Raw genomic sequence first — 26732 nt, 5'->3', positions numbered from 1 at the left:
AGGAATAGCATCTTTGCTCTAAAAATAGAGACTTCACCCAGGGAGGGCACAGGCAGCGTGAACTTCGCTCCAGAAGATACTGACTCGCAGGCATCCGTTCACTGCAGATCAGAGCCAGTGCCTTAAATGATCAATGAATGCCTGATCTTCTGGCTTCAACAGCAAGCTTGCATGAGTGAAAAGCCTTATTTATGTCCTGTGACAAAAGTGACCTCCCCTGGAAATACAGATGAACACTGAGCCAGAAACACTGGACCGAAACAACTGATCTTCAGCTTCCTAGAGAAAAGGCCATTCTCCAGTAAAGCTCTGACTACAGGCTCCAAAGAACAAACTGCTCATGGTTTAACTTACATGGCTCCTGCCCTGCTTGTAACTGCTTATTTTCATATCATGTTTTCATGGGGAGATGGTGTGAAGGGTGATTTTAGGCTCAGATTACTCTCTAAGCTGCTTGAAGGAATCTCAGGGACCCTGGTCCCAGTCCCATTCATACTGCAGGAGTACACAACATTCCTAAAGAGATCCTGTCTTTGGATCTCCTCTCTGTGGAAATCAAGGCACAGGCAGGGGAGGTAATGAGGAAGGGCTGGAGAGAACAACAGCCTGAGTTCAATCCTGATCAATCAGAAGGCAATGGAGGATTTTACACCATACTTTTTCTTGGGTTACTTCTTGCCTGACATCTTACAAATCATTATTTACTATTATTATGATTTACATAATTTACTATTTATATTATTTACATTATTGTTTATTTGCATTACTATTTACATTTGTTATTGCATTATTATTTACATTATTGATATTATTGATATTATTTACATTATTTACTATTTAATCATCATTTATTTAGAACACTAGGAATAATTGCAGTGTCTGCATATGGTAAATGAATATTAAACTTAGGGAACAGGAATTACTGAGTAGGTAGAAGAATTCTTTATGCTGGGATGGAGGATATGTTGTAGTTAGCAGAACCCGCAGTAAGAGTGCTTGGGCAAATTGCTGTCATATTCCCATTGTATCCTGCACATGCTTATGTCAGCATATGTGTATGGATATTTATCACATATGGCAGGTTTGTGCATAGGTGGGTGAGTGAAAACTGATGCCAGCATCTCAAACACATATGTGTTTCTGCAAAATGAAATGCTGGGGGATGGATTTCACAGGAGGATTTCAGGACCTTCATTTCACCTGCTAGGTAAGGCAAATGTGATGCAGAACAGGACATACACCCAGAAATCATTGTGCAGGATGGAAAATTGCTTTTCTGTCCTTACTGGTTTACTGCATTGCCATTTCCTCTGGTTCAGGATTGCCTCACTCTAAGAAGGTTTCAATACAGAGTAAGGAAAATATTTAAAGTTAATTGAATTAACTGCAGGAACAAATCCAGCCTCATTTCATTCCTTGATCCATTTGATATTTACTTCAAGCCGCAGTCGGGGATGCTGTGTGATTGTCCTCAGACACAGAGCCACATCAGCACAGCCAGACAGGTTTGCTGAGTGACGCCATGAAGCAGTGCTCGAGAGGATGCTGCATTCTTTGTCATTAAAGCTCATGTAAAAGAAGTGAAAGCCACACTTACAGTGCTCCAGCTGTGCCTGAAGTACGGTGGTGGGAACAGGGGCGGCGGAGGAGGGCCAAGGAGGCAGCATGCTCTGCAGTGCTGCTTCTTCTGTTCCAAACAAGGCAGATCTGTTCAATACAAACACTCATCTGTGGTCTTGAACAGCACAAACATTTCTTAGAGAACAAGAGAAGTTGCCATTTCACAGAACGCTGTCCTACATCCTGTATGCTGTGATTACAATGCTGTAATCCAAGCAGGGATTTAAGAAACCTGGTGGACCCTTAAGTCTCTAAGTTTCTTTTTCTGCCAAAGGCTATGGAGTGTTCTAAGCTCTAAATGTGGCTCTGACACGGGCAGAATCTCGAAAATTCCAGATTGGTCACATCAGAAAATGAATCAAGCATTTCTTGGTTTTTGTTCCCTCTGTTCCAGAAGTCTGTTACAAATAGCATCTTCTGGTCCCTGTTACAGCCCACTTGCCACCAGGAAAGCACTCAGTGCTGTTGGCCATCACCTTCCCTGTGAACTGAATCACTTTAGGCACTTCTGTGCTAAGTGGGAAGTGAAAAGCTGTCCCACAACACATTGACTTGTATTTCCTCTGGAGCTGCAACCAGGTTGCTGTATTTCTGGTTTGTGCATCATCCCTAAGAATAAGCCAAACTTAGTTGACAGCTTTGTCACTGACTGACTGGTAAGACAGGACCTCAGCTGTGTTCAGCAGTGTATTTAAGGTTTTCTGAGAGGCAAACGTCCATCAAAATATGCTCTGACCAAAATTCACAAAGGAAGATACTAAGATGGTGCATTTATACACTGTATTTTTTTTTCTCTGAATCTTATTTACTTCTTGGGAAATACCTCTCTGATCAGAGTGAGAACCTTCCTCAAAGGTTTTTCCAGGGATAGCAAATATTTATTTATGCCTGTTGGTTTCTTCCTCTGGCTAGTGGCAGCTGGAATGGGTGTCTGTGAATTGAAGGGTGGCAGGGAGCCAAGAAGAAAAGCCTATGATGAAGTATCTGGTATTAATAGAAAATCTCTAAATTAAGTTTCTGGGAAGACAAACCTGATGAAATTGCTAGATTTGAGTGCAAATCAATTGCAGGCTGGATATTAGTCACATCTCAAGGTAAGGGAAGAACAGAGTTCTAGTTTTTCAAATGTCTCAGAAGATATATTACCTCAGTTCCACCACCCCATGTTAATGGGGATGGCATTTTTTCAGTCCTGATGCACAGAAAAGAGCTGCCCAGAGGAGTGGGATTCAGGAGCATTCAGGGGTAGTTCTCGTCATTCAGATTTTTTTTTCTCTATTAAAACACTATTTGTGATGATATCTTTGAGACCTGAGTCAATTGAATTCTGGAAGGGTCCATAATGAAGACTCTTTCTCAGCTTTTCCTCACAAATTTGAAACTCAGTCAAAAACTTCAATTTAAGAGAAAGGCAGAAGACTTATTAAAAAAAATAGGTATATTTTTCAATTTAAAGCTTTAAATATGTACTGAAAATGCCAATGTCTTTTAAAAAGTAACAGAGGTATGAGTCACCTGTCTCCAGCACTTGTAATAAAATACCAAGATATGAAGAGTTGAGTTTTATATTGGCTTAACCTGAATTCAGTCACCGTTATGCAGCTGTAAACAAGTTTTTCAATTTTTAACACACGACTTCTGTGGTTGTCTGTGTTTCAGGATTGAATTTGAACCTATTACATTGGGACAAAATAGTGCAGTATTAAGGTAATGGACAGCTTGTCATTTAACAGGGTATAAAGTGTGATTATTACTTTATTTTAGGCCACATTGCAATATAATCTTAGTATCACCTCATTTCATGGTCTAGTTAAAATTTCAGTAGGATTATTGTCATTCAATGAGAATAAGAATATCAAAACTAGCCTGATGTGGCTTAGTTGCTAAGAGATCTCTACCAGCAACTCTTTTTCTGCAGAAAAAAGGTTTACATTACTGCAGTTTTACTGCTACTTAAAAAAAAATTGTTGTTCTTTAAATATTTTGCAAATATAAGATTAAATATAGATGTACAGCTATAGTTCTAGTATGATACTTGTCACAACCTCAAGAGTAAATTCCAGTCCTGGGTTATAAAAAATTTGGATTCTCCTTTTTAGAAGAAAAGCCTGAAAATCTGCGGAACAGCTTTATTGTGAAAAACACTATACCTAAGTGGGATGGTAAAAAAAAAGCCCCTTATTTCAGTCTTTATGCTACTGTAACACAAGTTGGGTTGAAGCCCACTCTGGGTTTGCTGGTATGAACAGTGGTAGCATGCACTGATCTCGATGAGGAGACAAGCAAAATCTAACTACCAGTAATAGCAATAGATACTATTACTGCAGATATTATTAGACACTATTACTAATAGATGCTATTCCTATAGATAGATACTAAACTCTAATCGACACTATTATTATATACCAAGTAATTACATACCATTAATAGTAAAGATATTGCTATATAGGACAGGTATCAATTATGTAATGACTTGGGTAGTTAATATTTCAGGGGCTCCATCAGTAACCCTGGCTCTGCTCTGGAAGGTAGATTTGTCAAGCAAATACTTAAGAAAAGACTGATTCTAGACCAAGAAACCTTCCCCACTCAGGTATGACAGGTGATAGGGCAGCAGAAGGAGCAAAAAACCCAATGATTCACAAAGGGGCTGCAGGTAGGACTGCTGTAATCTGATCTTCCAGTAAGCACCGCATTTCTTTGGTATGGGTTCTGTCAGTAACTGCAATGGGTCCAAGATGTACAACTATTACAGTATTGCCTTGATTGATATCACAAAAGAGTTACCTTGGCAGGCTCACAGGCTCTCTGCAAATGCAATGCGTATTTTTAGGCTCCAGGTTAGCTTTGTTTGCTAAACACAGCTTCAGAATACTCCAGTCCCCATCAGTGGAAAAAATCTCAGCCCAAGAATAGGACTGTCATAGTTTTCTGTGAAATATGAAGAGCCTGCCTACACGGAGCATGCGTGTAGGAAGCTGCTCTTTCAACAATTCCAATGCCAAAGAACATGTTCAATAAGAAAAAAAGACAAAGTGAAAAAAATTTTTTAGGACTTGTCCAAGAGGCAGTTGTTTTCAAAGAACATAAAAATTAAAATAATCACCTTTGAAATAGAACATGTTTACATTGTCAGGTTATCTTTATGGTCAAGGCTATGAGTTAATCCAGTTCCAGAAAGTGACTTTATAAATCTATGGGTATACTGCCCATGATAGCTTCATAAAACAACATACTTTAGATAAGGTGTGATGTTTCATTTTGCTGCTGCAGATTTCTTGTGACAATAGCTGGGATTTGGGAACTCTTATTCAAGATGGTACAATGCAGAGCCAGAGAGAAACCTTCACCCAGGCTGAGTCCCCTGGAGTGGGGCTCATATGAGGTCTATGAGGCCTCCTAGGGCAGATCCTAGAGAAATCTCTAACCCCACAGCTGCAACAGAAATACCAGAGATATTCTGCTGGATTCAGGTCAGATTTACAAGATGTCACTGAAAAAAAAATCATAACTAAACCATGAAAGTGGCTTTCATCCTAAAATCACAAAGCTGTAAGCTGAACGCCAGGAGGAAAGGACAAGAAAGGAAAAGGATACTTAACATGTGTTTCCCTTCCTATTTATGACCACATTGATCCAGCAAGCCCTGATGGGAAGCTGAGCTATTACCCAAAGTCTCACCCTGAGAGCAGGGCTGGTCCCTTGCCCAGTCTGTGGCAGGCAGGGCCGTGCTGGACGGAGCCCTCTGACGGCTGACACCCATCACAGATGCCTCTCCCACTCGGATGGCACTCAGAATTAATCACAAACCAGCTGGGCAGAGCAGCCAGTTAATGAATGCGGGCTTGTCCAGCTGAAACTGAGCCTTTCATCTGCTTTGTTGTCATTCATTCAGGCTCCTCTCAGCCTCCTTGCAAGGACAGCAGAGCCCCACAGGCTGCAGCCATGCAGCTCCAGTGTGGACATCTACTGCAGGACACTGGGGCACATTTTCCTCTTCAGTCAGGAAAGCTTAAGAGCTTGTTAAAGGTGCCTTTATTTACAGAGCAGATGCAGGTATTAAGCTGTCCTTCAAACTGCCAAAGATAAGTGCCAGCATTACCAGTGTATGCTTCTTTAAAGCATGTTTTATGAAAATTTTTGACCCAAAGTGTGCTTTAAGGTCATATAAGGAGAGATGAGAATACAGCTTGTGTTTAGAGCTGGGTTGAACAGTCAAGTTAGTGAATTGTCTCCATCTCTTAAAACATTTTTGAACTTGAACCTTATAATTGATGGCCACAATATATCCTTACTTATAAACCACATTAAATATGCTAAAGAAATATATCAAGCTTAGGTAATGGTGTCTGTGTGGAGGAGGCGGTGACCCATGAAATTCCCATGGGAGTTACAAAATGAGACACAGAGATGCAGCTCTGCCCTGCTACTAATTTCCCTTTGCTTGAGATGGGCTTCAGACTCTTTAGGAAACAGAACAAAGCAGATCGGAAATTGTTTCAATTAATTTGAGAAAATGAAGAAATCCAGATGAAACCTTGCAAGTTTCTTTTAATAGAACCATAACATTCTTTAGGCTGAAAAAGACCACTAAGTTCTAAATGTTAATCTAGCACAGTCAAGAAAATCTCATAAAAATTTGAAAGTGCCCCATTTTTAATCTCTGAAGAATCACAGGCTATGGCAACAGTACTTTACCAGTTGATGAGCACTCAGAAATAAATAAATAAATAAATAAATAAATAAATAAATTTTTTAAAAAGCAGTCAGTGTTCCCAAAGCTTGACAATAGCATGATCCCTGGCACTCTGCCTGGACAATGGGTCTGGATATTCACCTGGCCACAGCAGCAAGGACACTCTGTCCTCCATCCCCATCTAACACTGAGCCCATGTCCCTCAGCAGCTCTGGCAGCCTGGCTGGGGAGAGAGGGGTGGCTGCATCTCTGAGGTCAGCCCTAAAAAACACTGCAGGCACGGCAAGATGTGGGAGAGCAAAGGGGCCTGTGGGAATTTTTAGCAAAGGAAAGGTCTTTTACTGCCTGTATGTAACATTTCAGACATTTTATCTGTGTGTATGTGCATGTATGAGGACAACGCATACACCAGAAGATTATACACTGTTCTCTCAGACTGATTGCAGAAGGAAAATTCTGAAAACAGTACAGGGAGAGAGAGGGAGGAGGATTGGCTTGTGTTGGCTCTGCATTCTATTTCACAAAACAACAAAAAATCCCAGTAAAATCCAATGGGTATAGCACTTCAGTGGGTTATAAAACGGGTTTGAAAAATAAACCCATGTGTTATAAATCCTAATAACCATGACAGGGCCATTCTGTGCAATTTTCCTTCTATTGCCTTTCACTTGCAGAGTTCCAGAGCTCTAGGCACTGCTAAACAATGCTGACAGTTCTATGCACTCCCCATCGGTGTGCGAGAAACTGAGGCACAGAGAGGTTAAGCAAGTCCCCCAAGTGCAGGGATAACTCAATTACAGTACCATCTGGTGAATTACAATATCTCATCTCATTTTATGAGCCAGATCATAAAACTCAACTGCTCTTCACACCAGAGAAATAGTATAAATACCCTGAGTATTAAAGCTTAAGAATGTACTGTAATCTGTAGAAGAGCCTGAAGCCCAAAAGATTAAAGCAGGATGGCCTGAAAGACTTCTGCATGTCATTCACTGCCACACAGTCCTCTCCCACTTTGTGTAAGATCAGTAGCAACAAAGCTGAGAGACACCAGTTCCACCCTTCTGCAAGTGCAAGATCATAATCTGTCAGTGCTGGCATAGATCAAACATGTACTTGACTTTGATGTTGCTCCACCATATGCTCAGACAGTCCCAGACAATCCCTATGAGACTGTGGGTGTTGCTGTGTGCTCGAAAAGACTTCAGAGAAAAGCCTCTCAATTCTTCTTTGAAAGCCTGTTGCCATCAACTAGATTAATGCCTCATGACTCCCTTGCTGCAACAGATTCCCAGGCCAGACGACTTTGCTCTTCTGCCTTTGACCAAAAACCCAACTATGTATTGACTTTGTATTGTAAAAAAATTGTTAACTTTGTAGTTTCAAGAAGCTGGTAAAAATACTCCATAATCACTTCCCTGAGTAGAAGAGAACTGAAATTGTAGCACTGCCTTTACTTGTGTGCATTCCCCAGAAGCTTACATTTATCCATACCTTCTTGCTAGTTCCTGAGGAAAATGGTGAGCCTCTTTTCCCCACAATGTTTCAGTTCTCTCCCCAGTGGTTTTCCTACATCCATCTTGTCTTCCCAAATGCTCTTTTACCATCACAGCTGTGTGGCTACAGAAAGAATCCCCACAATTTCCTTCCCATTAAAGGGGCAATTCCCTGGAGAGGAGAAGGGAAGAAATGGAACACCTAGGCTGGGGTCTGTTAATTCCTGTAGAGTTTTTCCTCTCTTGTTTATTTCTGATCTTCCTCAAACAATTCCCCCTAGATTTGAAGGTCTTGCCCTGTTCTTTTCTACCTTCTAAGCTGCAGCCCCAGACAGATCTCCCAGTGGTGTCCTGAGTGCTGTGCTGCACCACAGCTGAGTCTGCAGCCTCACATCACCCTAGCACCAGGAGCTAAAGCCTGCAGGGATTCAGGGTCTATTATGACAACAAACATCCTCCTGTCTAAACACAAGTGATACTTTTCTATGGTTTTAGCTGAGATTAGATGTTTCTTTTGCTGCAGTCACACTGCTGGTGCTTCTGTGCCAATAGCCCACCCATGGGAAGCCTCAGTGTCCGATAGGAAACAGATTGCCAAATGCAAGGAGGCTAAAATGTGAAGCCACAGACTGTCCTCCTCCTGTGCAGGGGTTTGGTAGTATTGACATGCCCACAAATGAACTGTCTGTACTAGAGGCAGAGGCCTACAAGCACCATCTGTCTACAGCTACACGGGGACAAAGCTGATTTTGCAGCACCTTGGATTGCTTGCTGGTGGAGCTTCTATCCTTTCAGTGAAAACACCTGATTTTGAAACAGCTTGCTCTGCGTGCTGGAAGTTAAGCCTCCTCCTTTCAGTCTGCTCATAACAAAGATCTAGTGACCAGCCTGTGCAACACCCACGGGCTACAGCCAGTGCTCTCCTCATTCATGGCAAAGGTGCAGCATGGACAGCCTGGAGCAGCTGGATGTCCATGGCAGGGCTGGATCACTTTCAGCTGAGGTTCCCTTTGGGAAGTGCTGCCTGTCGGAAGCACTCAGAGGTTATGGAGAAACCTCCAGATCAGTTACTGCTTCCTTTGCTGGAAAGCCAGGCAAGCACTGCCTCAGCTGGACTGACCTCTGTCCCTGGCAGCTGGAGGGCTTCTTCACAACCCAACAAGTGAATGTCACAATATTCTACTTCAACAGCATTTCACTGAACCCCTTCCCTTCATCTGCATTATCACTGAACCTTTTTTGACAAGACAAGCACCTTGTCAACCAGTAATGCCATAAATATGTCAGAAGCCTCTTCCTTCTCCTGCATGCAAGGCCAGGGCTGCACTTAAGGAGCTTTGCTGCAAACCGGTTCCAGCTTCCTCACTAGAGGCTTTGTCTTCTTCTGATTTTTATTTACTGCTGCAAGGCAAATGCCTAACCCTCTGAACTGCCTTTCCTTGTCCCTGATCCACAGGATCAAGTAGGTTCCTACTCACTGGTTTACTGTGAATTTCAGAGCATCTCTGGGGGACCTTGGCTGCCAAGGATGACATCAGGGTTCCCTTCCTTTGCCCTTGCTGATGAGAAGGTGGATGGAGGCACGGAGTCAGGACAGGCTGTGCAGCAGTGTGGCTGCTCTGCTCTCGCCTTACTCAGCACAGCATACACACCAGAGAAGCTCTCTAAGTCCTAAGGTGATTTCTTTCCTGAGTATCATCTGCATTGACCAGAGCAGGACACCCAGTATGGGATTTTCACAGGTCATATCTACCAGGGGAGAATATATAGGTAAAGTAAAATCAGGCGGGTTTTAAAATTCTGCTTATTTAAAGACCCATTTACTTGAAGCAACAGTAACCACACCACACCACACTAGGCTGTTAATTTGCTACCAGTCCAAGCTTTTCCCCAGAGGCTGCTCAGGAATTGTCTTCTTTATCAGCTTAGTAAGGTAGCCATATACCTTCCTTCTTTTGGCTTATCTTTCCAGCTTCCCATTTGGGCTATCAAGTTAAATGAGCCAATCCCAAGGTTATTTTCTTCTCTGAAGCTGAACAGAGAATCTACTGAAAGAATATTTTGTTTCCCTTTCAGGCTCATATGAATCACAAACAAGACAGAAAACTCTCAAACATCCTGCCCCAGGACCTTTGGCTGCCCAGCTCCACAGCTGGGTGACTGCCCTCTCATGGCCAATGATACTTTGCTTTCCTGCTTCTAATGAAGCTGTAGCCTTTGCCAGGGGCTCGTTTCCATCAGGAATTTTAATCTAACCCCAGCTTTCCTGCTTATACTTGTTTCATGAGAAACTCACTGACCAGTGGTACCAGGATGTTCAGCACCTCCTGGGCCCATGCTGACTTTACAGAGCAGAGCCAGACTTCCTTCCCTGGTCTGGTATTTTTGCTTCCTAGTCACCCTTTGAGCTATTTTCCCAGCAGGCTCTGGCTGGTGCCTTTTGAGAGTCTTCAAGCTTTTACTTTTCATCTTGTTTTAAATTCCTTCTGCAACTTCCTTTCTCTCGCAAACACTCTGATAAGTCATTCTCTTGCGATTTTACATAAATAAATATTTACAATTACTCTCTTTAGAAACAAAATACATCCACCTGACATCTTTGCTGTCCATTATGACAATAGCTTGGATTCCTGCAGGGAAAAGAAAACCAAACGCTGATGATGGGGTCAGATATTCCTTTTAAAGGAAGACAGCCCTGATCCCAACTCCCCCAATGTCAGGAATCATCCCTTGTTTCTGTGTCCTTTTGCTGTTTCACAAATGCACAATCCCCTCTGCCCACAGCACAGCACCACAGTGGCTCCCAAGGTCTCTTCTTTGAGCTGCCCAGCCATGGCTGTCACCCCACACAGTGACACCCCACACACCCCACCCCTGCTCTTCCCAGCCCACCTTGCCCATCACCACAGCTCCAACTGTGATGATATTGGTAATATCAGTCCACAAGAAAATGAATTCTTTCCTGCAGCTCTGCCACATGAAGTCTGGCTGCAAATATTATACCGTCCTGACTCAAAGGGGATAACCTAATGTCCAGTGAGATATAATGTTCCTTTTCTTCAGGAAAGCAATAGGACAAAGACAAAGAAAGTGTGAGGAATATTGCCAATAGTGCTCTGATATCCCATTGAGTTCTTTTAGGCTGATCCACCATAATATTTCCAAAGGACTAGGAATCAGTATTGACTGTAGGAGCCAACTGAATTGAGGGATGCACTTGTGGCATGCATAGAAGGCCAGAAGAAGCACTGAGATGCAGCTCTTTTTCTCTGGATGCTTCTGGTAATTTTGATACTGTCCCATCTCCGGGCAAAACCTTGATGGGCCTGGATGAGCAGTAAAGGGGAGGAGAAGGAAAGAGGAGGGGAGGAAGAAAGTCTTTCTACTACCTGAATTTGGAAGGTGGCTTCCTTCAGGCTGGTTCTTAGAGGGTGCAGACTGGTTCATATAGCCCTACTAAAAGTGACTACAGAACTCATGCTTCATCATGTGAGTGCAGCAGTTCAGGAACCTCAGTAGGGCAGAGCTCTGAAAAATAGATGTAAATGACACCACAAACACAAGTGGTGTAAGGGTGGGGTATGACAGGTTACCCTGAAAATAACCTGCTGTCTCCAGGGGCTGAGCTACCCACCCTGGGGGTCTTCACTGCCGTGTGGAACCACAGCTAGATGCTGTTATAATATGTTATCATACCACTCCCTGGAACATTTTCTCCAGAAATGACACTTCAGCACCATGAGATTCAACTCTTTGGATCTGACATGACACTCAAAATACTTCTAGAAACAAGGATGCACTGTTGCTTGAGGCTGATGGGACTCTAAGGTGGAGCTGGCAGAAAACAAAGATCTAGATTATTCCTCTTTCCCCAGTTATTGTACAAACACTTTTCCACCCTACAGGCTGTTTCCCCTTTGCTTTCTAGGTACTGCTTTGGGACCTGTAAGCCTTTTTATTTGTGACCTGTTACAATGCAAAAATGTGTGAGGACAGAAATAAAAGTACTTTTAGGCTAGAAGTTTCCAGACACACCTGGAAGATACCCAAATGTTCTTTCACAACTATAGGAAAGACAAGCCATCACTTAAGAACATTCTCTCTGCTAAATGGGATTAGTTCCAGAATTTGAAAGTGCACTGCTGAAATTCATTCTTTAAATGTGAAATTGCATCCTGGTGCTGAATACAAATAATTGACTCAGCTGACAGTCAGAGAATATTTGAGAAATCACTAAAATAACTGAGAATGCAAGCAGAATTAATTCACCTGCAGAGTAAATGGAATTAATTCATCTTCTGTGCCTGCTGTCAGATTTATACCAGAAAAATCAGAACTTACTGTTTTTTTCTTAGAAGTTTCTTAAAATGCAGATGTAACCAAAGCTCTAAAGGAATACCTTATTATATATTTTTAATACCAAATAGCCCTGATTAGCAAGTAATAATGACACATAGGTATGTCTCAATCCAGCCTGTGGCTGTGGGATTATGACAGAATCTTTGGCCAACTGCTATTTTTTCCACATATTATCAAGCAAACATTGACAATTCATACATGGCAGGAGCTTCACTAAGAGCTTGTTGGGTATAAAGGTTATTTTCAGTGTCTTGGCCAGAAGAACACAGCGTGGGACTTTGCCATGGAGCAGACTGTGGGGTGGGAATCTGCCCAATGGGGTCTTGCAGACAAGATCATAGGACTGCCCTCTGGAAAATGCTCCACTCAAGGAATAGGCTCTGGAATTTTCCTTCATGTTTACCTCTTCTACTATGGTTTCAGCAGAGATGACAAGTCTTCCCTCTTTTTAGGGGCAGGTTATTTGCTGAACTGTTATTTAACAGGACAGATCAAATGCCTCCTGTAGACACACAAGTGCGAGGCACAGGAGAAGGCAAGGAAACATCATATTCTTGCTTGCCTGTGTGTCATCTACAGGTGCCAAAGAAACACAAAAGTCTTCAAAACAAGTTTTGAGGTCTAATGTTATTGCAAAGCAATTTGGAGCATATCAGGGAAAATAAATCCTGGTGATTCCTGTACCTCAATATTATGGAAAAAGCACATCCCAATCAAAAAGAAATGGTGACAAATTTAAGGGCTTTTCAGCATCTTAGAGAGCTTGAATGTAAACCATTTGGCTTCATGGGTAGAGCAGAGGAATTTGAGAGCAAGAAAAGCTGTGTGCCTTTAAGTCCATGTCTAGGGTTGATTTTATGTACAGACTTAAAATACACAGCTCTCTGATCATGGTGAAAGCCATGGGGAGGATCTATAGGTGTAGCAGGCCCTGACCTGCCGACCTCAGTTGAACCATCTCAATTCTGACACTGAAGGAACGCAGGACATTAGTTAGAAGCATCTGTATTGATACAGAATAACAGAGAGAAGGTGGGAGGCAGCAATTTGCATTAACTGGTGAAAGTTCCTCCAAGAAGATGGAGTCAGAGCTGTCGCCGCCTTTCCCCTTCCTTCACACAGAACGTGACTGAAGGGAAGTCTTGCTGCTGAAACTGTAAAATCTATTAAGAGGGATTTCCAGTGCCCTGGCTCAGCTGACAACTAATTTGTTTTGTCTTTGCCTAGCAGGGATTTTCCATGCAGTGGGCTCTTGTTTGCTATGTAAGTCATCTGGGTATTTGTTAGTGTCATAGCCAGAGCCAGATGATGTTTATTCTGCTAACATCCAGCCGGGCTCCAGCAGCACTCATTGAGGTCAGGGCTTTATTTATAGAAGCAGATATACATTGAGATTCATTTTCTTTCCCTTGCTGTCTTCTACCTAAACTCATCCAAAATAGAAAGAAACATGCAGACATGCAAGTAATAAACTAATTGGGCCAGATCCATGCCTTAGCACAGCACCACAGAGGCCAATGGAAAAAAGCATTTTTGAACAGCTGAGGATCTTGCCCATTATTTCTCATGGGGAAGGGAAGGGAGGGGTTTAAAACCAGAAATTATAAAGCAAAAAGCAAAACTGACCAAGCAACAAAATGTCCTGACTTGTGGCAGAGCAGATCTGCAATGAAAAATCCCTCAGCCGAGATCTGCAATTCAAAGGGGTTTTTTTTCCTCCTGTGTTCCTAATCACCAGAAAGTGCAAGAATCAGAGTGCAGAGTGCTCCAAGCAAGGAAAAGTAATGACTTAAAGCAATTTACCTGCTGAAAGTGAGAAGACATTGTCAGCGTACGCAGTCTGAGGCAAAGCAAAGCAGAAGAAAAGCAGCAGGTAAGATCCCTGGACAAGCGGGCTGAGGACCAACATGCTGGCTGTGCCCTGGCAGATCCCAGCTCAGAGGCACGAGGCTGCTTTGGGGCTCTCTCTCTCTCCCCTCTCTCCCTCTCTGCCTTGCCTGCTCTCTGCCTCTGCCCTCACTATGGGATGCGTGTGTGTCTGTCTGTGTACGTCTCTCTCTCTCTCTCTCTCTCTTCCCCCTCCCTCTCCATGCCTTTAGGAAGAAAGAATGCCAACCATTTCCCATTAAATCTTCTCCTTACACTAGACACAGTTATATTTAACTCCTGTGCTGGATCAGTTGCCCCTATTGTGGACATTAGCTGCTAAAACTGAGGCATGGGGGATTCTGGTTTTGCTAACAGAAGCAAAAAGCCTCTTTGGATAATAATGATGAGCAGGAAAGGGAGAAATTAAGAACTGGACTGTAAACAGAATCCTTTGGTACAGGCAACCAGACACTGGCGTCGAGATGGATAAAATCCCTGATTGATCATCTCCCACAGGTCACTAATTGCCTTAATGAGAGATGAGCAGTGACCTACCATCTGCTCATCCCTGGTAGCTACGCATGTTGCAGTCGTGTACAGAGTGCAGCTCAAGGTGAGGGATGCCACAAAGGCTTCATGAACCCACAAATACATTATTGTTTTGCATTTAAGTGAAAATGACAGCATCTCTGACAGTGCCAGCCATTGCAGGATTGCAGAGTCCACTGATGGGCTGCAACAGGGGAAGAAACAATACAAGCGCCATGATGGGGTGAATTAAACGCTATCAGCTCTGGGGGTGGAGATGGACAACACAATACACAGCATCATATAAAGAAAATAAACCTCCTCCTCTCTGAAAAGCAGCAGCTGCCCTTGCTACCTGTACCAAAGTTTGGGGGTTCTGTGCCTTATTGCAGCATGCAGGGCTTTACAGAGTAATTTGTGCCCTCTGAATAAGTAGCAGAGAGATCTTCCTCTCTACGTGGAATCTGACAGTGGTTTCCATGAAAATTAGAGGTACATCCTTTGCTGTGAAAAACATTACTCTCTCCCAGATGGAGATGGTTTTCTTTGCCCACTGTTTATAGTTTGCCCCAAGAAAAACGTGAATATACTTTGGATTAATTACAGAATTGATTTTTTTTCCTTTTGAGAAGAGTTCTCACTGACAGAAGTGGTGACATGTCCCCCTGGATATTAATTCCACTGAAGAGCAAAGTGAGATATTTCCACAATTCTGGTTAAACAGTCTTGGCTGTTACTTTCAACACACTGCAAACATATTGACAAAATTTTCTAAATGTAATGGCTAGATGGGAAGAATCACATCTGCCTTATACATTTTTATCCCTAAAGGACATGTTTAATATAACCATAATGCTTTCTAAAGTCCCTTTCCAGTACTGCAATATTTTGGATAACATATTTTCTACTTTAATTTAATCTTATCCACTTTGTTCCACTGTCTGTTACTTTTTAGTATTTGGCTTTTCTTAGTAAAGGTAGTAATTTGGTCTCTTTCTTCTTTGACCAAGATAACCATGGATTAATTGAGGGCAATTAGTTCTCTTGGCACGCTCCATCTCAGTGGGAAAGGAATAGCTCTTGGGAAGTTTATCATCACAAGCCCTAAGCATACAAGATGAATGTTCAGCTGCAATCCCCAAGTTAGAAGCCTGCATGGAGGTTGGAAAAAAATGCTCAAAAGTTAAAATGTCAAGATTATATTAAAATATTCACCTCTGAAAATAGGTGACCAACACGATAGCCAGTCAAAGGGACAAGTGAATAATTTCTGCTGAAATCCTCCTGCTGCCTTTCAGCAACTGAAAATTTCGGTAGAAATTTCTAGTACAAAACAAGTTCTATTTGATAAAGAAATAATTAATCCAATAATACTAGAATGGACTAAGAACATGCAGCAGGACTAATATCTTTCCCCTCCTTCTATAATTCTATACCAGAGGTAACCAGAAATGATACAGAAAGCCAGGGCTGCTTCAGAGTTACAAAAAACATATGAAGTTAGCTTTGCTGTCAATTCTTAAATAGAGACTTTTTAATCCACTTATTGCAGTGGAAACCCTGATTAAAATCAGGTTTTGTCAATGTTCTCCTTTCCTGCAGCATAGCCTCTCCATCACTCTGAGCCTGTTTGACCTGAAATGGCTCTCAGCCAATGAGAGAAGAAAGCTCTGTGGGCACACCCTCTTCTGTGGAAAACACACCATCACCCACAAAAACTCAAAATGAGATGTTTGGACTTATATTCATTTGAAGAGTCCTCTTCTTCATGATGTAGATCTATTCCCTCTTTAGATTTTAGTGGAGAGCTCTCATTACAGAGCAGCAAGCCAGGCCATGTCAGGGTGCCAGTCCTGTGTTCTGTTTCCTCTAATTTTGAGGTGTTGGCCTTACCAGCTGAGACTGCTGGCAAGGTAGGCAGTGGTTTCACAAGAGAAGGACAAAGTCCATTGGAAATAAAATGGACAACAGCTGTGGCCTTACTGATTTGGCTTAGGCAGGTGGCAGTGCAGCAGAGTGACATTCCCTGCTGCAGGCTGCGTGGCAAGGCTGCACACCTGGACACACAGCTTCTTTCTGGCCTCCATGGCAGCAGTGCCTGCGGCAGAGAGAATCCTGAGGAGGGAAAGTGTCACGTAGCAGGGGGACTCTGGCATGAGAGACTTGACAAACATGTGCTTTCCAGGCCCTGAGCTCCAAGAACTTGCTCAGCCAAGCAATGCATTTCTCCAGCTATTCCTTTTTTTTCTTTTTTTTTTTTTTTATTTGTGGTAGATGCCATGACAACTAAAAATGCCAAAAGCCAACCAACACATAATGAAAAGAATAGCCTGGAAGGTTTGTCTGTTCAAGGAGATGTTGCTTGACCTTTTCAGCCCAAACTTGAACTCTTAGAAGCGTGTGGAGGAATCTGCTGATGATACTGCCATGTAAACAGAATTTATGAACCTTTTTCTATGCAAGAATTAATGAATACTTGTTAAAAAGAAAGCTTCTTCCCAGCCCTGTTCAATTTTGGTTGGCAGGTACTGCATCAACAAGACAAGGTAAAATGAATATAGTTAAAATACCACAATCTCAAATTCTTTCATGAACACCATTCTAGTTAGAAGGACAGAGATAATCATGGAATAATTTCGGTCAGATAGGTCATCTAGTCCAAACCCCTGCAATAAACAGGGACATTTCAACTAGATCAGGTTGCTCAGAGCTTCACCCAACCTGAACTTGAATGTTTATAGGGAAGGGGCATCCACAATTTCTTGGGGCAAACTGTTCCGCTGTCTCACCATCCTCACCACAAAAAATGTCTTCCTTTTATCTAGCCTAGATCTACCCTCTTTTAGTTTAAAACCATTCCCCCTTGTCCTGTTGAGATACTCAATATATAATTTCTAGTTCAAAAGTCTGAAAGCTCTTTTGCTGAGTGGGGCAAAGGTAAAACAGCAACCCCAAGTTAATGTAGTAATTCAATAACAGCTCATGTCTGCAAAGCAGTACAGAAGAATCCTGTTCATTCAATTAGAGCAGGGGCTGGAAAAGAATCTTTATAATTACATTTTCCTTGTGAGGTAGTTATTTAGCAACAATTGTTTTTCACAATAAAAGTACAGGTTCAGTTTTGCACACTTGACTCAGTTATGTCTAACACTTAGATTTAGTGCCATGACAACACAGCTAACGTCACCTTGGGAGATGGTGTTATCCAAAGTACAAAGGCAGCTGCTGAAGCAAAATGATAGTAAGTGCAGAAAGCCACAGAGTGGCTTCACCATTTCCTTGCTGGTGTATTTGAATTTAATTCAGAAGTCCATATAGGAACAGACCTTAACTGTGTAATGAAGTAAACCCAAGCACATTCACACTTGATGGAGCTCTGGCTTACCCACAGCTCCAGTCGTGCCAATCTCCCAGCTGGATATCAGGACAGGAGCAGGTGTCTGGCTAAAGGCAAGCCAGCACTAGTCAGCCTTCACATTACCACCCATGGCATGAACAGGGTGAAGGAGGACATGGATGGCAGGACATTCATGACTAGCAACTTCCAAAAGCAACTCCTTTTTGCAAATTAGGCACTTAATGGATGTTATACATTTCACAACAAGCAGCAGCCTCCTGCTTTCTCTGTACTCTGGTTCACAGAAAAGCGAAAGTGACTAGGGAAGCCGATTTATCTTTACACTCTTCAGAGCATATTTGTTTACAGAGCAGCCCGGCTCTCATTCCATGTCTAGAAAGTTCATCTTCAAATGTAACTTTAAGACTTAATTCAAAGGCTCAGTCCTTCACTTTTTTTTTCACTCCAATGAGTAATCCCCATGCACATATTTCTATTTTACTGAAGACTGTAGAACAGAAGAGTTAAGGACATGATTAAAGCTCATGGGATAATTCAAAATTACTTCCATCAAAGCTACCAAAACCACCCCACTTGTGGACTTGTAATGTTGGAGGGCACAACTAACTTTAAAACAATAATTCAGGTGCTGACTTTTATAAAAACACTCTTCTTCCTCTTTTTCACTTCATTTTTCTTTTAAACCTCGCCTTTCAAACTGCAGAACATGCAATGCTTCTTGGATGAGATGCACTCATCATACATGCTCACACATATGCAGAGAATAAAGATGTATGTCCAGGATTGCCAGGTTTTTAAAATCTGGGGCAAACATGCAAAACATTAGGATGACTAATAGAAAAATGTCCTATAGGACAAAGAAGATGGCCTTGACAGTCATAGTCCCAGCCAACTGAGGTATCCAGTCACCAGTATCTAAGCAGATAAATTGTCTTCAACATCCTTGGACAGTGAATCACAAACAAGTTACAGCTATCACCCAGTCCGGTCTTAGTACTTGCAACTAGAGGAGATGGAAATTGTGTGCAGGGTAATTTTTTTCATCTTCTTTTCATTTGGCTTGTCTACTGCTATTTACTTTGATTAGTAAATGTCTGCAGAACTCACTGCCTGTACCAGTAGCGCTGCCATGCTGCTGGAGGCACAGAACACAGGACTATCTGGCAGTAATTGGCTCCCACAACTCCTAATTTAAGTGATTTATCATCTATCTTGCCAAAGAGCCCAATGAATTAGACACCACAAAGCACAATCTTCTTTTTATTCTGTCAACAAAGAAAATTTAACTTTTTTTCAGAAAAAAAATCATTAACATCATTATTTTAATGCTCACACTAAACCCAGGACTTTTAATTTCAAAGAGTTTCATGGATGCCTGGCAATGCAGCATCTGCTTCTGACTTTCATACTGCAATACAGCCCATTACACCCCTGAGATGCAAACAAACATGGATCCAAACACCAGTGCATGCATGCAGAGAGTGGCCCCAGACACAGGGATCCTCTACAGAAGGTTGTAGGGCCCTTCAGGTGGGTGGCCAAAGCACCACTAACTCAGGAAAATAATTAATCATGAGTGTAACCACGGGCCTGCAGGTGAAAGCAATGAAGGTGCTCCTGAAATGAAGCATGTGCATTGGTGCCTTGCCAAATAAGGGCCTGAAAAATCTGCAGACATCTTGTCTTTTAAATAACATGGAGCCTCATTTTCCCATGGCTCATGGATACCTTTGGGCACTAAATATTTTGGGATCCTGTGACTTAGAGAATGCAAAAGCAGGAGCAGAGCTGCTAAACCCACTTGGGGAGCAGTAGTAGAGGACAACATCCAAGGGTTTACTCAAAGGTTTGACAGGATAACCAACATTATAAAGCTGAGGAAAGGTAAAGAAATAGGTCACAGTAGAACAGCAAAAGAAATAGCAGAATGTTTTTGATTTTTAGGGTGTTTTAAGCAAAGGGATGGCTACAAGTGCTGACCATGACACTACAGCAAGCAGGACTCAGTGAGAGTCCTCTGGCACCATAGCTGCTGGGCAAGCCACATCCATGTTGAAAAACTGCCCTGTTTTTGTAAGCTGATAATGAATCTCATGCTGATTTTAAAAGATGCTGGTTCAGGCTAAAGGTGGTGAGGATTTCTCTTTTTACAGTGGTTAAATTTTGAAGCCCAGCTACAGAGTTACCATGGCAGCCATAGAAAAGGCCTGGGCACTGCCTGTTGCCCAGCCACTCTGGGATGCCAGGGTTGTCATCTCCCAAGCACAGGATAACTGAATCTAATCAAATTAGACAAGAGCATTTTTCCAGCACCCTTTGCAGAACCAGGGAACTGTAATTAAGGCTGCATTAGAATTTCCATCATAAAGTCCTACTTTTGAAGTTTCACTAATTTGTATTTAAGACCTTAAATACCAAATGGCAGTTTGGCACACAAAGAGGAAAACAGAGAAAAAACAGCTTCTGGACCAAAATCATTAATAAGGTCTCACTGATTTCAACTACATAAAAGGAGACCCAGCATTAGCTGTTTAGGCTGGGTAGATTTAAATTCCTGGCAGGGATGAAATATTAATTTTATCTAACATACCTTTTACTTATTTTCTGGGCACTTAAATTATATCTCTGTTTTTGCAGACAAAGCAGGTGGTTTATGGCCTGGCTAAGGCCCAGCTTTGGCTGGAACCTGAAGTATATCTGCATATCCACCAGTTCTGGTACCAGCACCTCCCAGCACCAAGGCTTATAAAATGCCATACATGCACATTGTCTTCATGACAATGCCAAGGAGACAGAAGACAAATCTTTCAAACACTTAGAAAAGTGCAAATTTAAAGAATAAATATATTTTTTATGTGAAGATTTAATTAAAGAGGGACTTGCATCCAGACATTGTGGAGCTCTAGCTTGGATCGCTGAGTGTGTGTCAACATTACATCACCTCTAGAGCTACAAGGTATGCAGAGGTAGGCAAACCCACACAGGAGAACCGAACAGCCTCTCTGTCCAACAGTTTTGGTCTCAGGTAGGCCTGCAGGTAATGACAAGTTTCATGCTACAACAGCTACAGGTAGTCACTGCTCAAAATTCACAACCAGGAACAGCAACTGCTCTCTGGAATCAAGAGCCACAAAACCTTAGATTGCTGCATAGGCTGGAAATTTGGAAAGGCTTATGTGAGTCTTCCACTATCTTCCTCATGTGGTAACATTACCAGCACTAGGGGAAATCTCCCATCATTTATGTGCAAAGATGCTCTAAGCTGCTTACATTCATGTGATCATGGTCGTTTATACAATCCTAGATAAGATGCTAATCCATTTCTCCAAATCTCAAGTACAGCAATTCATATCCTGTCTTCAAAACATCCCTTCTCTGCATCCAGTTTAGAATCTGATCCAAGGTATTATACAAATAATTGCTAGTTAGATTGCTCAGACATTCTATAGCTGACAAAAAAAAAAAAATCCAGATTAAACTATGCAACAATTTCAGCAGCATCCTTACTTGCTTTTTCTATCACCCCCTTAAAAAGACTGATGAAACCCAAAATTTCTTAAGTATATTGACTCAAGCAAGCAGGCTGTCATTTCATTAACTTTTCTTACTTATTTCATCACTATTTCAGGCATGTTAGAGATTCCTGGGAAGAACAGACACTGAAATAACTCCCATTTATATTAACATGTGCCATAATTCCCTGGAAGGGTGTGCTTTACTGAGGGCCTCTTTAAAGCTTGTCCATCTGGTTTCAATCACCTCATCAAAAGAAACAGCAAATGTCTCCTTCAGAATAGCTGTTTCTTACTCATTTCAATATTCACTTATGAGTCAATAAATCGACAGAAGTCTCATTCCCAGTTTGCCATACAGAAGAGCAGCTCTGACACCTTGTCTCATCTCAGAACATTACTAAGTAGAGGAGTGCCAAGCCCTCTTTTCCCTAAGTACAGCCATCAAGCTCTTTAAACAGCCTGAAAAGAGCTGCAGGGGGGATTTTGATTACAACATATAAAATAAGAGGCAGTCAGTGCAGAAGACATATTTCCTAATAAGACTTTTACCGTAGCTTCCAGACAGTGTGTGCTTGTGGGTTCAGAGTGGCAGAGCTGAAGATGCATTGCTGCTTGTTTTGTGTACCTGGGCTTTTGAAGGAGTGCTTAAAATCAAATCTGGCCAGACCAAACCTACACCTGACTCCACACCACAATGGGTATGTGCTATGCGGCCATAACAGCTGAAGGCAAGCAGACACACCCTACACCCAAATGCTCACAGGGCAGAGCCTACAGAATTCACTGCAGACTGAAGGTGGAACACAATTACTGAGCAGTTTGGAATTACTGCAAACTAAACCTGTTAGCAAGCTGAGCACACATGGGGCTGCAGGAACACATACTCAACACATTGTGCTATTTTGTGAGGTGCTGAGACAGTAACAAAAGTAAGCCGATTTCCAACAGCTGACACAAAATGCTGACATAATTCAAACACTCTCATTAAAGAAGAAACAGCATGAAAATCACTTTTTATTAATTTTCAAGTATAAAATAGTATTTTCTACATTTGTTATCCAATGCAAATTATCTCCCCTGTGGTCAGTTCCAGCATTAACTCTTACAGATATTTTACATCTTGATAACGGGTTGTGTTTAATCAGAGAAACATATCAAAATGAATTTGTGAGACAAGAAGAATGAAACAAAATTAATGTCAAGATTCAACATTGTTCCACCTTCCTTGCAGAGTATCCCAGAGAACACAGCAACTCAGCAACCTAACATTTTTTTGTGAGCTGTATTCATTCTAGGATTTTATCCTTTTGCACTTCAGATTATTTTGGATATTATTTCTTTCAGATATTATCTTCCCATACCAGTGTGCAGAGAAATTCCTACATTCCTCTGCCTAACAGTAACCCATGGCCTTGGGCCAGACCCAAACCAAAGTGCCAGACCCAATAAGCCAAGCCTTTTGGAACAAACCTGACTGCAGGCCACAATCCCCTGCCAGCTCAGTGCTTTCTTTCCTTAGGTCATCAAGTGCTTTCCACTAGATAACTAACACTTACTGACAATGGAATAATAGAAAATAAGGCAAGCAAAACCCAAATCAGAGACAGAATATTCCCTTCTGTGCATGTAACAACAAAGAACCTCGCATTTAAGATCAGATGCAAATATAAAGTAATCTGTTTAAGAGTATCCTGCATAGTAACTGTTGTAGGCCATGACAGAAGCATAGACAAAGAGCTACTTAATTTCTAAAGTCTGAGCTCTAAGTCAGATTGTCAGATGCAGCAACAAATGAAAACACAGTAGACAGAATACAAGGCAGGCCAAATATCTGCTTCAAATGTCACCTCTGCATCACAGTGCAGGTGGGACTCTAGGCCTCTATGCAGTTACAGGAAGAACCTTTGTTGTACAATTAGCCAGCCACAGCACAAACACTGGTGGTTGCTTTGTGATGCCATCCAAAATTAACATTATGCTCCAGTCTAATAGTTTTTATTGTTGTTGTTCTGGTGAGGGATTTTTAAAAATTTGGTTTTCATTTGGGTTTTTCAGGTTTTCTTTGTGGTCTTTTTGATGGTGTCACTGTTGATATTTCAGTGATGGTGATGGTAATGTTTTATTTATAATGCTTCTGATTATAAAGATTTACAATCTATTAATACTGGAAATCTCACTAATAAATAACGCCATGTTTTCAGCCTACAGACATGGTGGTGTTTGTGAAGAGCTAAGCTTCAAACAAAAATCCAGGGTTTGCTTTTCCTACAAACACCATAAGTTCCAGTTAGTAAAAACAAATTCAGTAGACAGAAGCTTAGCCCTTGAGCAAGTTTGCATTTTTAATACACTACTTCTACATACAGAAGAAGATGAAAAATCTGTAAAATTAGGAAGCTACGACCAATGCAACAGGCTTCAATGCATAATGAGGTCAATCAGGAATTATTCACAATAAGATGCTTTAGTTTGGTCCTTAGAGGACAAAGGTTTTAACAAGCAGAATGGTGGTGTGGTTGGTTAAAAATCAAGCTACTATAATTGCAGACTGGCAAACACTTCTGTGTTTCAGAGAGCATAAAACCCTCACCTTATTCTGTTCATCCAGAACATTCAAGATTTTAATTCACAGATAATGGGTATTACTCTGAGTAAAAGAAAAAGTATATAATTTTATCATTAGCGTTTGTGTACAATCTGTTTGAAGGCCTGATATACATTTCATATGTGTCTTTCTCATTTTACAATTACCTAATTTCAGCATTTAAAGATTCCTCTAACAGCAGTTCTAAAATCCCACTTTGTTCCAATGCTTATGCAAATACAGTTGTATCAGTTGCACTTCCAGAAAACAACTCAGTTTTGTTTAACATGATGCCTTGCACCACCATCATCTTCCTCTTCTACTACAGGTTGGAACGAGTCAGCCAGGGAAATTCCTGGAAGCAAAAAAACAAACCAACACAGAATAAAAACCACATCAGAATGGACAAACAGTAAGAGGGAATCCACAGGATATAAAGAGTGCTTAAAAATGGTTCATCTCCTTTGGTCTAAAATGAAAAGGAATAACCTTAAATTCTGGAAACAGTCATTAAGGACACTATACAGCCAGTAGGGGGAAAAACCCAAACAAGCAGATAGCAAGGAAAGTAGATGGCATGGTGTAAAAGGACCTATTTTTTCCATCTCCCAATTCTAACAACAATCTTTCTTCCTTGCAACCATCCTGCCTCCTCTGTGGTTTAAATGATAGTCCCTAAGGTTTTCAGAAGCTTACCACTATGAAGCTTGCAGTAAAAGAAAGGAAAAAACATACACACCTGTTTCTTTCTCTCAGATTGTGGATCAATCATTACATTTATAAGAGAAGGTGTTTGCTTGTCAGCCACACTTGCTTTCAGAGCATTCTGCAATTCTTCTGGTGTTTTAACAAAGTATCCTTTACCTCCAAAGGCAGACATAATTTTCTCATAGTGTGCATTTGGCAGGAGAGAAACAGGAGGTACACTGTAACAGAATGGAAAACATGACTAATGGCATGGGAAAATTGCCAGGCTGACTAATTTAATTACTTTAGCACCAATTTTAAAGTGCAAGATGATTATTGTGCTGGCCTGATGAATTCTTCTGGGCTGAAAGAACTATGGTTGCTGTATCACCTCAGATGTGTTTACAGGGTACCATACTAATTTTTACCTTGTGGAGTCATTTCTCAGCTAAGCTTTAGCTTAGTTCTCTTAGTACAGAGATCTCAGCTCAGAAACAGAAGTCCTGCATAAACTCAGATCTCAGGTAATTTTGGAGAGTATCAGGATTTTGAAAGTTACCCACTATGAACTCTATACTGCGTGAGCTGAGCTGCTGCAGGAATCTGAGAAAACCAACAGAGAATCATCTCTCTGCTGTGCTGCTGTGCAAACAGTAGGCTGGAAGTAGGTTGGCTGTTTGCTTTTGGTAACTGGTTCTTACTTATATGAACCTAGCCCAAGACTAAATTGATTTTATAAATGTAATTTTAATCTGGATCATAAAGCATTAAAAATAAGAGAATGACCATTTGGTCACTTCCATAATTACAAAGGACATTGAAGATGCTTACCATGTAGCAAGGTCACCAAACTTTAAGATTTGCTCCCAGGAATTTGCATCCAAACCAGTGTAAATCCCATTGTTGTTTACTACAATTATCAGGATTGGCAAGTTGTATCTGTAAAAAGACATATTTGGAAGAATTCTGAAATACTTGCCCCCTTCTGTAAGATGCTAAGAGTGTAATTTTCCTTACAAGTAAAATGAGAAAAAAACCAAACCACTTCCACCTGAAATATGATTCAACCATCACTAGTAAAGCACTACATCACAACAAACATCAAAAATGAGCATGCATGTTTTCTGGCTTGTTTTCATGTGTTTTATGGATGCCCCACCTACCAGCAGTTAAGTTCTTCTAGTTAAAGTGACCCTGAAGAGCATCTTCTTGAGCCAAAAAAAAACAGTTACCTGCAGATAGTCTCCACTTCCATTCCAGCAAATCCAAAAGCACTATCCCCTTCTATGCAGACAACTCGCCTTCCAGATGTGCGGTCCCTGGCTACCATGGCAGCTGCTATGGCAAAACCCAGCCCCACTCCCATGGTTCCAAAAGTACCTGCATCAAGCCTAAAGGGAGAATACAGAATTACTGTCCCTTTATTTCTACTCAATCTCTTTAATTAATTCATGGTGCCTTACTTTTAATACTTTGCCATATAGTATGCAAGTATTGTTTTATAAACAATTTGTATAAAGAGATACCACATGCAGAGATTATTATAGTCAGCCAAACATTTGATAAAACTGCAAATGTTTTAAGTAATATAAACATACTGGAAAACTCAAATTGAAATGAAGAACTCTTGTACACTAGTGCTACAATAAAGAACTATTCTCATATGCTTTTAGCTTGCATAGTTACAGTATTTCAAAAACATTCAATTACTGTAGAGACAGACAACATGAAATATTTCTATATTTAATTCCTTGAAAATATAACTATTAGTCTGAAAGCCATTGATTAAATACTGCTGTTCAAATTTTAGTCTTCTGTTCAACCATTTGAAATCAAATTGAAAGCTATAATTTAGTTACATCATTTCCATCAGAAGCACATAATGGATACAAAAGTACATAAAGCACTAGATTATTCTAGGGTTAACTGCTTGAATTTCCTTTCAGACATGTGCAGTGCAGTCTGAAGAGACAACCAGTAACATTACTGTGTACTTATTTTAAATAAGGGGGAAAACAGA

At 41.2% G+C, this 26732-nt stretch overlaps 2 protein-coding genes across 2 annotated transcripts in view; both read right to left on the bottom strand.

Moving 5' to 3' along the window:
- Positions 1–14086, bottom strand: part of COLQ (collagen like tail subunit of asymmetric acetylcholinesterase) — a 39793-nt gene extending 25707 nt beyond the window's left edge. The window contains exons 1-2 of the mRNA XM_014307302.2: positions 13975–14086; positions 1598–1707 (exon numbers count right to left, since the gene is read on the bottom strand). Coding sequence (XP_014162777.1) covers positions 1598–1707; positions 13975–14080 — 216 coding nt within the window. The 5' untranslated portion in view covers positions 14081–14086. The remainder of the gene's footprint in view (positions 1–1597; positions 1708–13974) is intronic.
- Positions 14087–22425: 8339 nt separating this feature from the next.
- HACL1 (2-hydroxyacyl-CoA lyase 1) overlaps positions 22426–26732 on the bottom strand; it is a 20964-nt gene continuing 16657 nt past the window's right edge. The window contains exons 15-18 of the mRNA XM_031057643.1: positions 25945–26103; positions 25544–25651; positions 24765–24951; positions 22426–24380 (exon numbers count right to left, since the gene is read on the bottom strand). Coding sequence (XP_030913503.1) covers positions 24348–24380; positions 24765–24951; positions 25544–25651; positions 25945–26103 — 487 coding nt within the window. The 3' untranslated portion in view covers positions 22426–24347. The remainder of the gene's footprint in view (positions 24381–24764; positions 24952–25543; positions 25652–25944; positions 26104–26732) is intronic.

Source organism: Geospiza fortis, unplaced genomic scaffold (genome assembly GCF_000277835.1).
Source record: "Geospiza fortis unplaced genomic scaffold, GeoFor_1.0 scaffold95, whole genome shotgun sequence".
Lineage (NCBI taxonomy): Eukaryota > Metazoa > Chordata > Aves > Passeriformes > Thraupidae > Geospiza > Geospiza fortis.
This window is presented reverse-complemented; position numbering and strand designations above follow the sequence as displayed.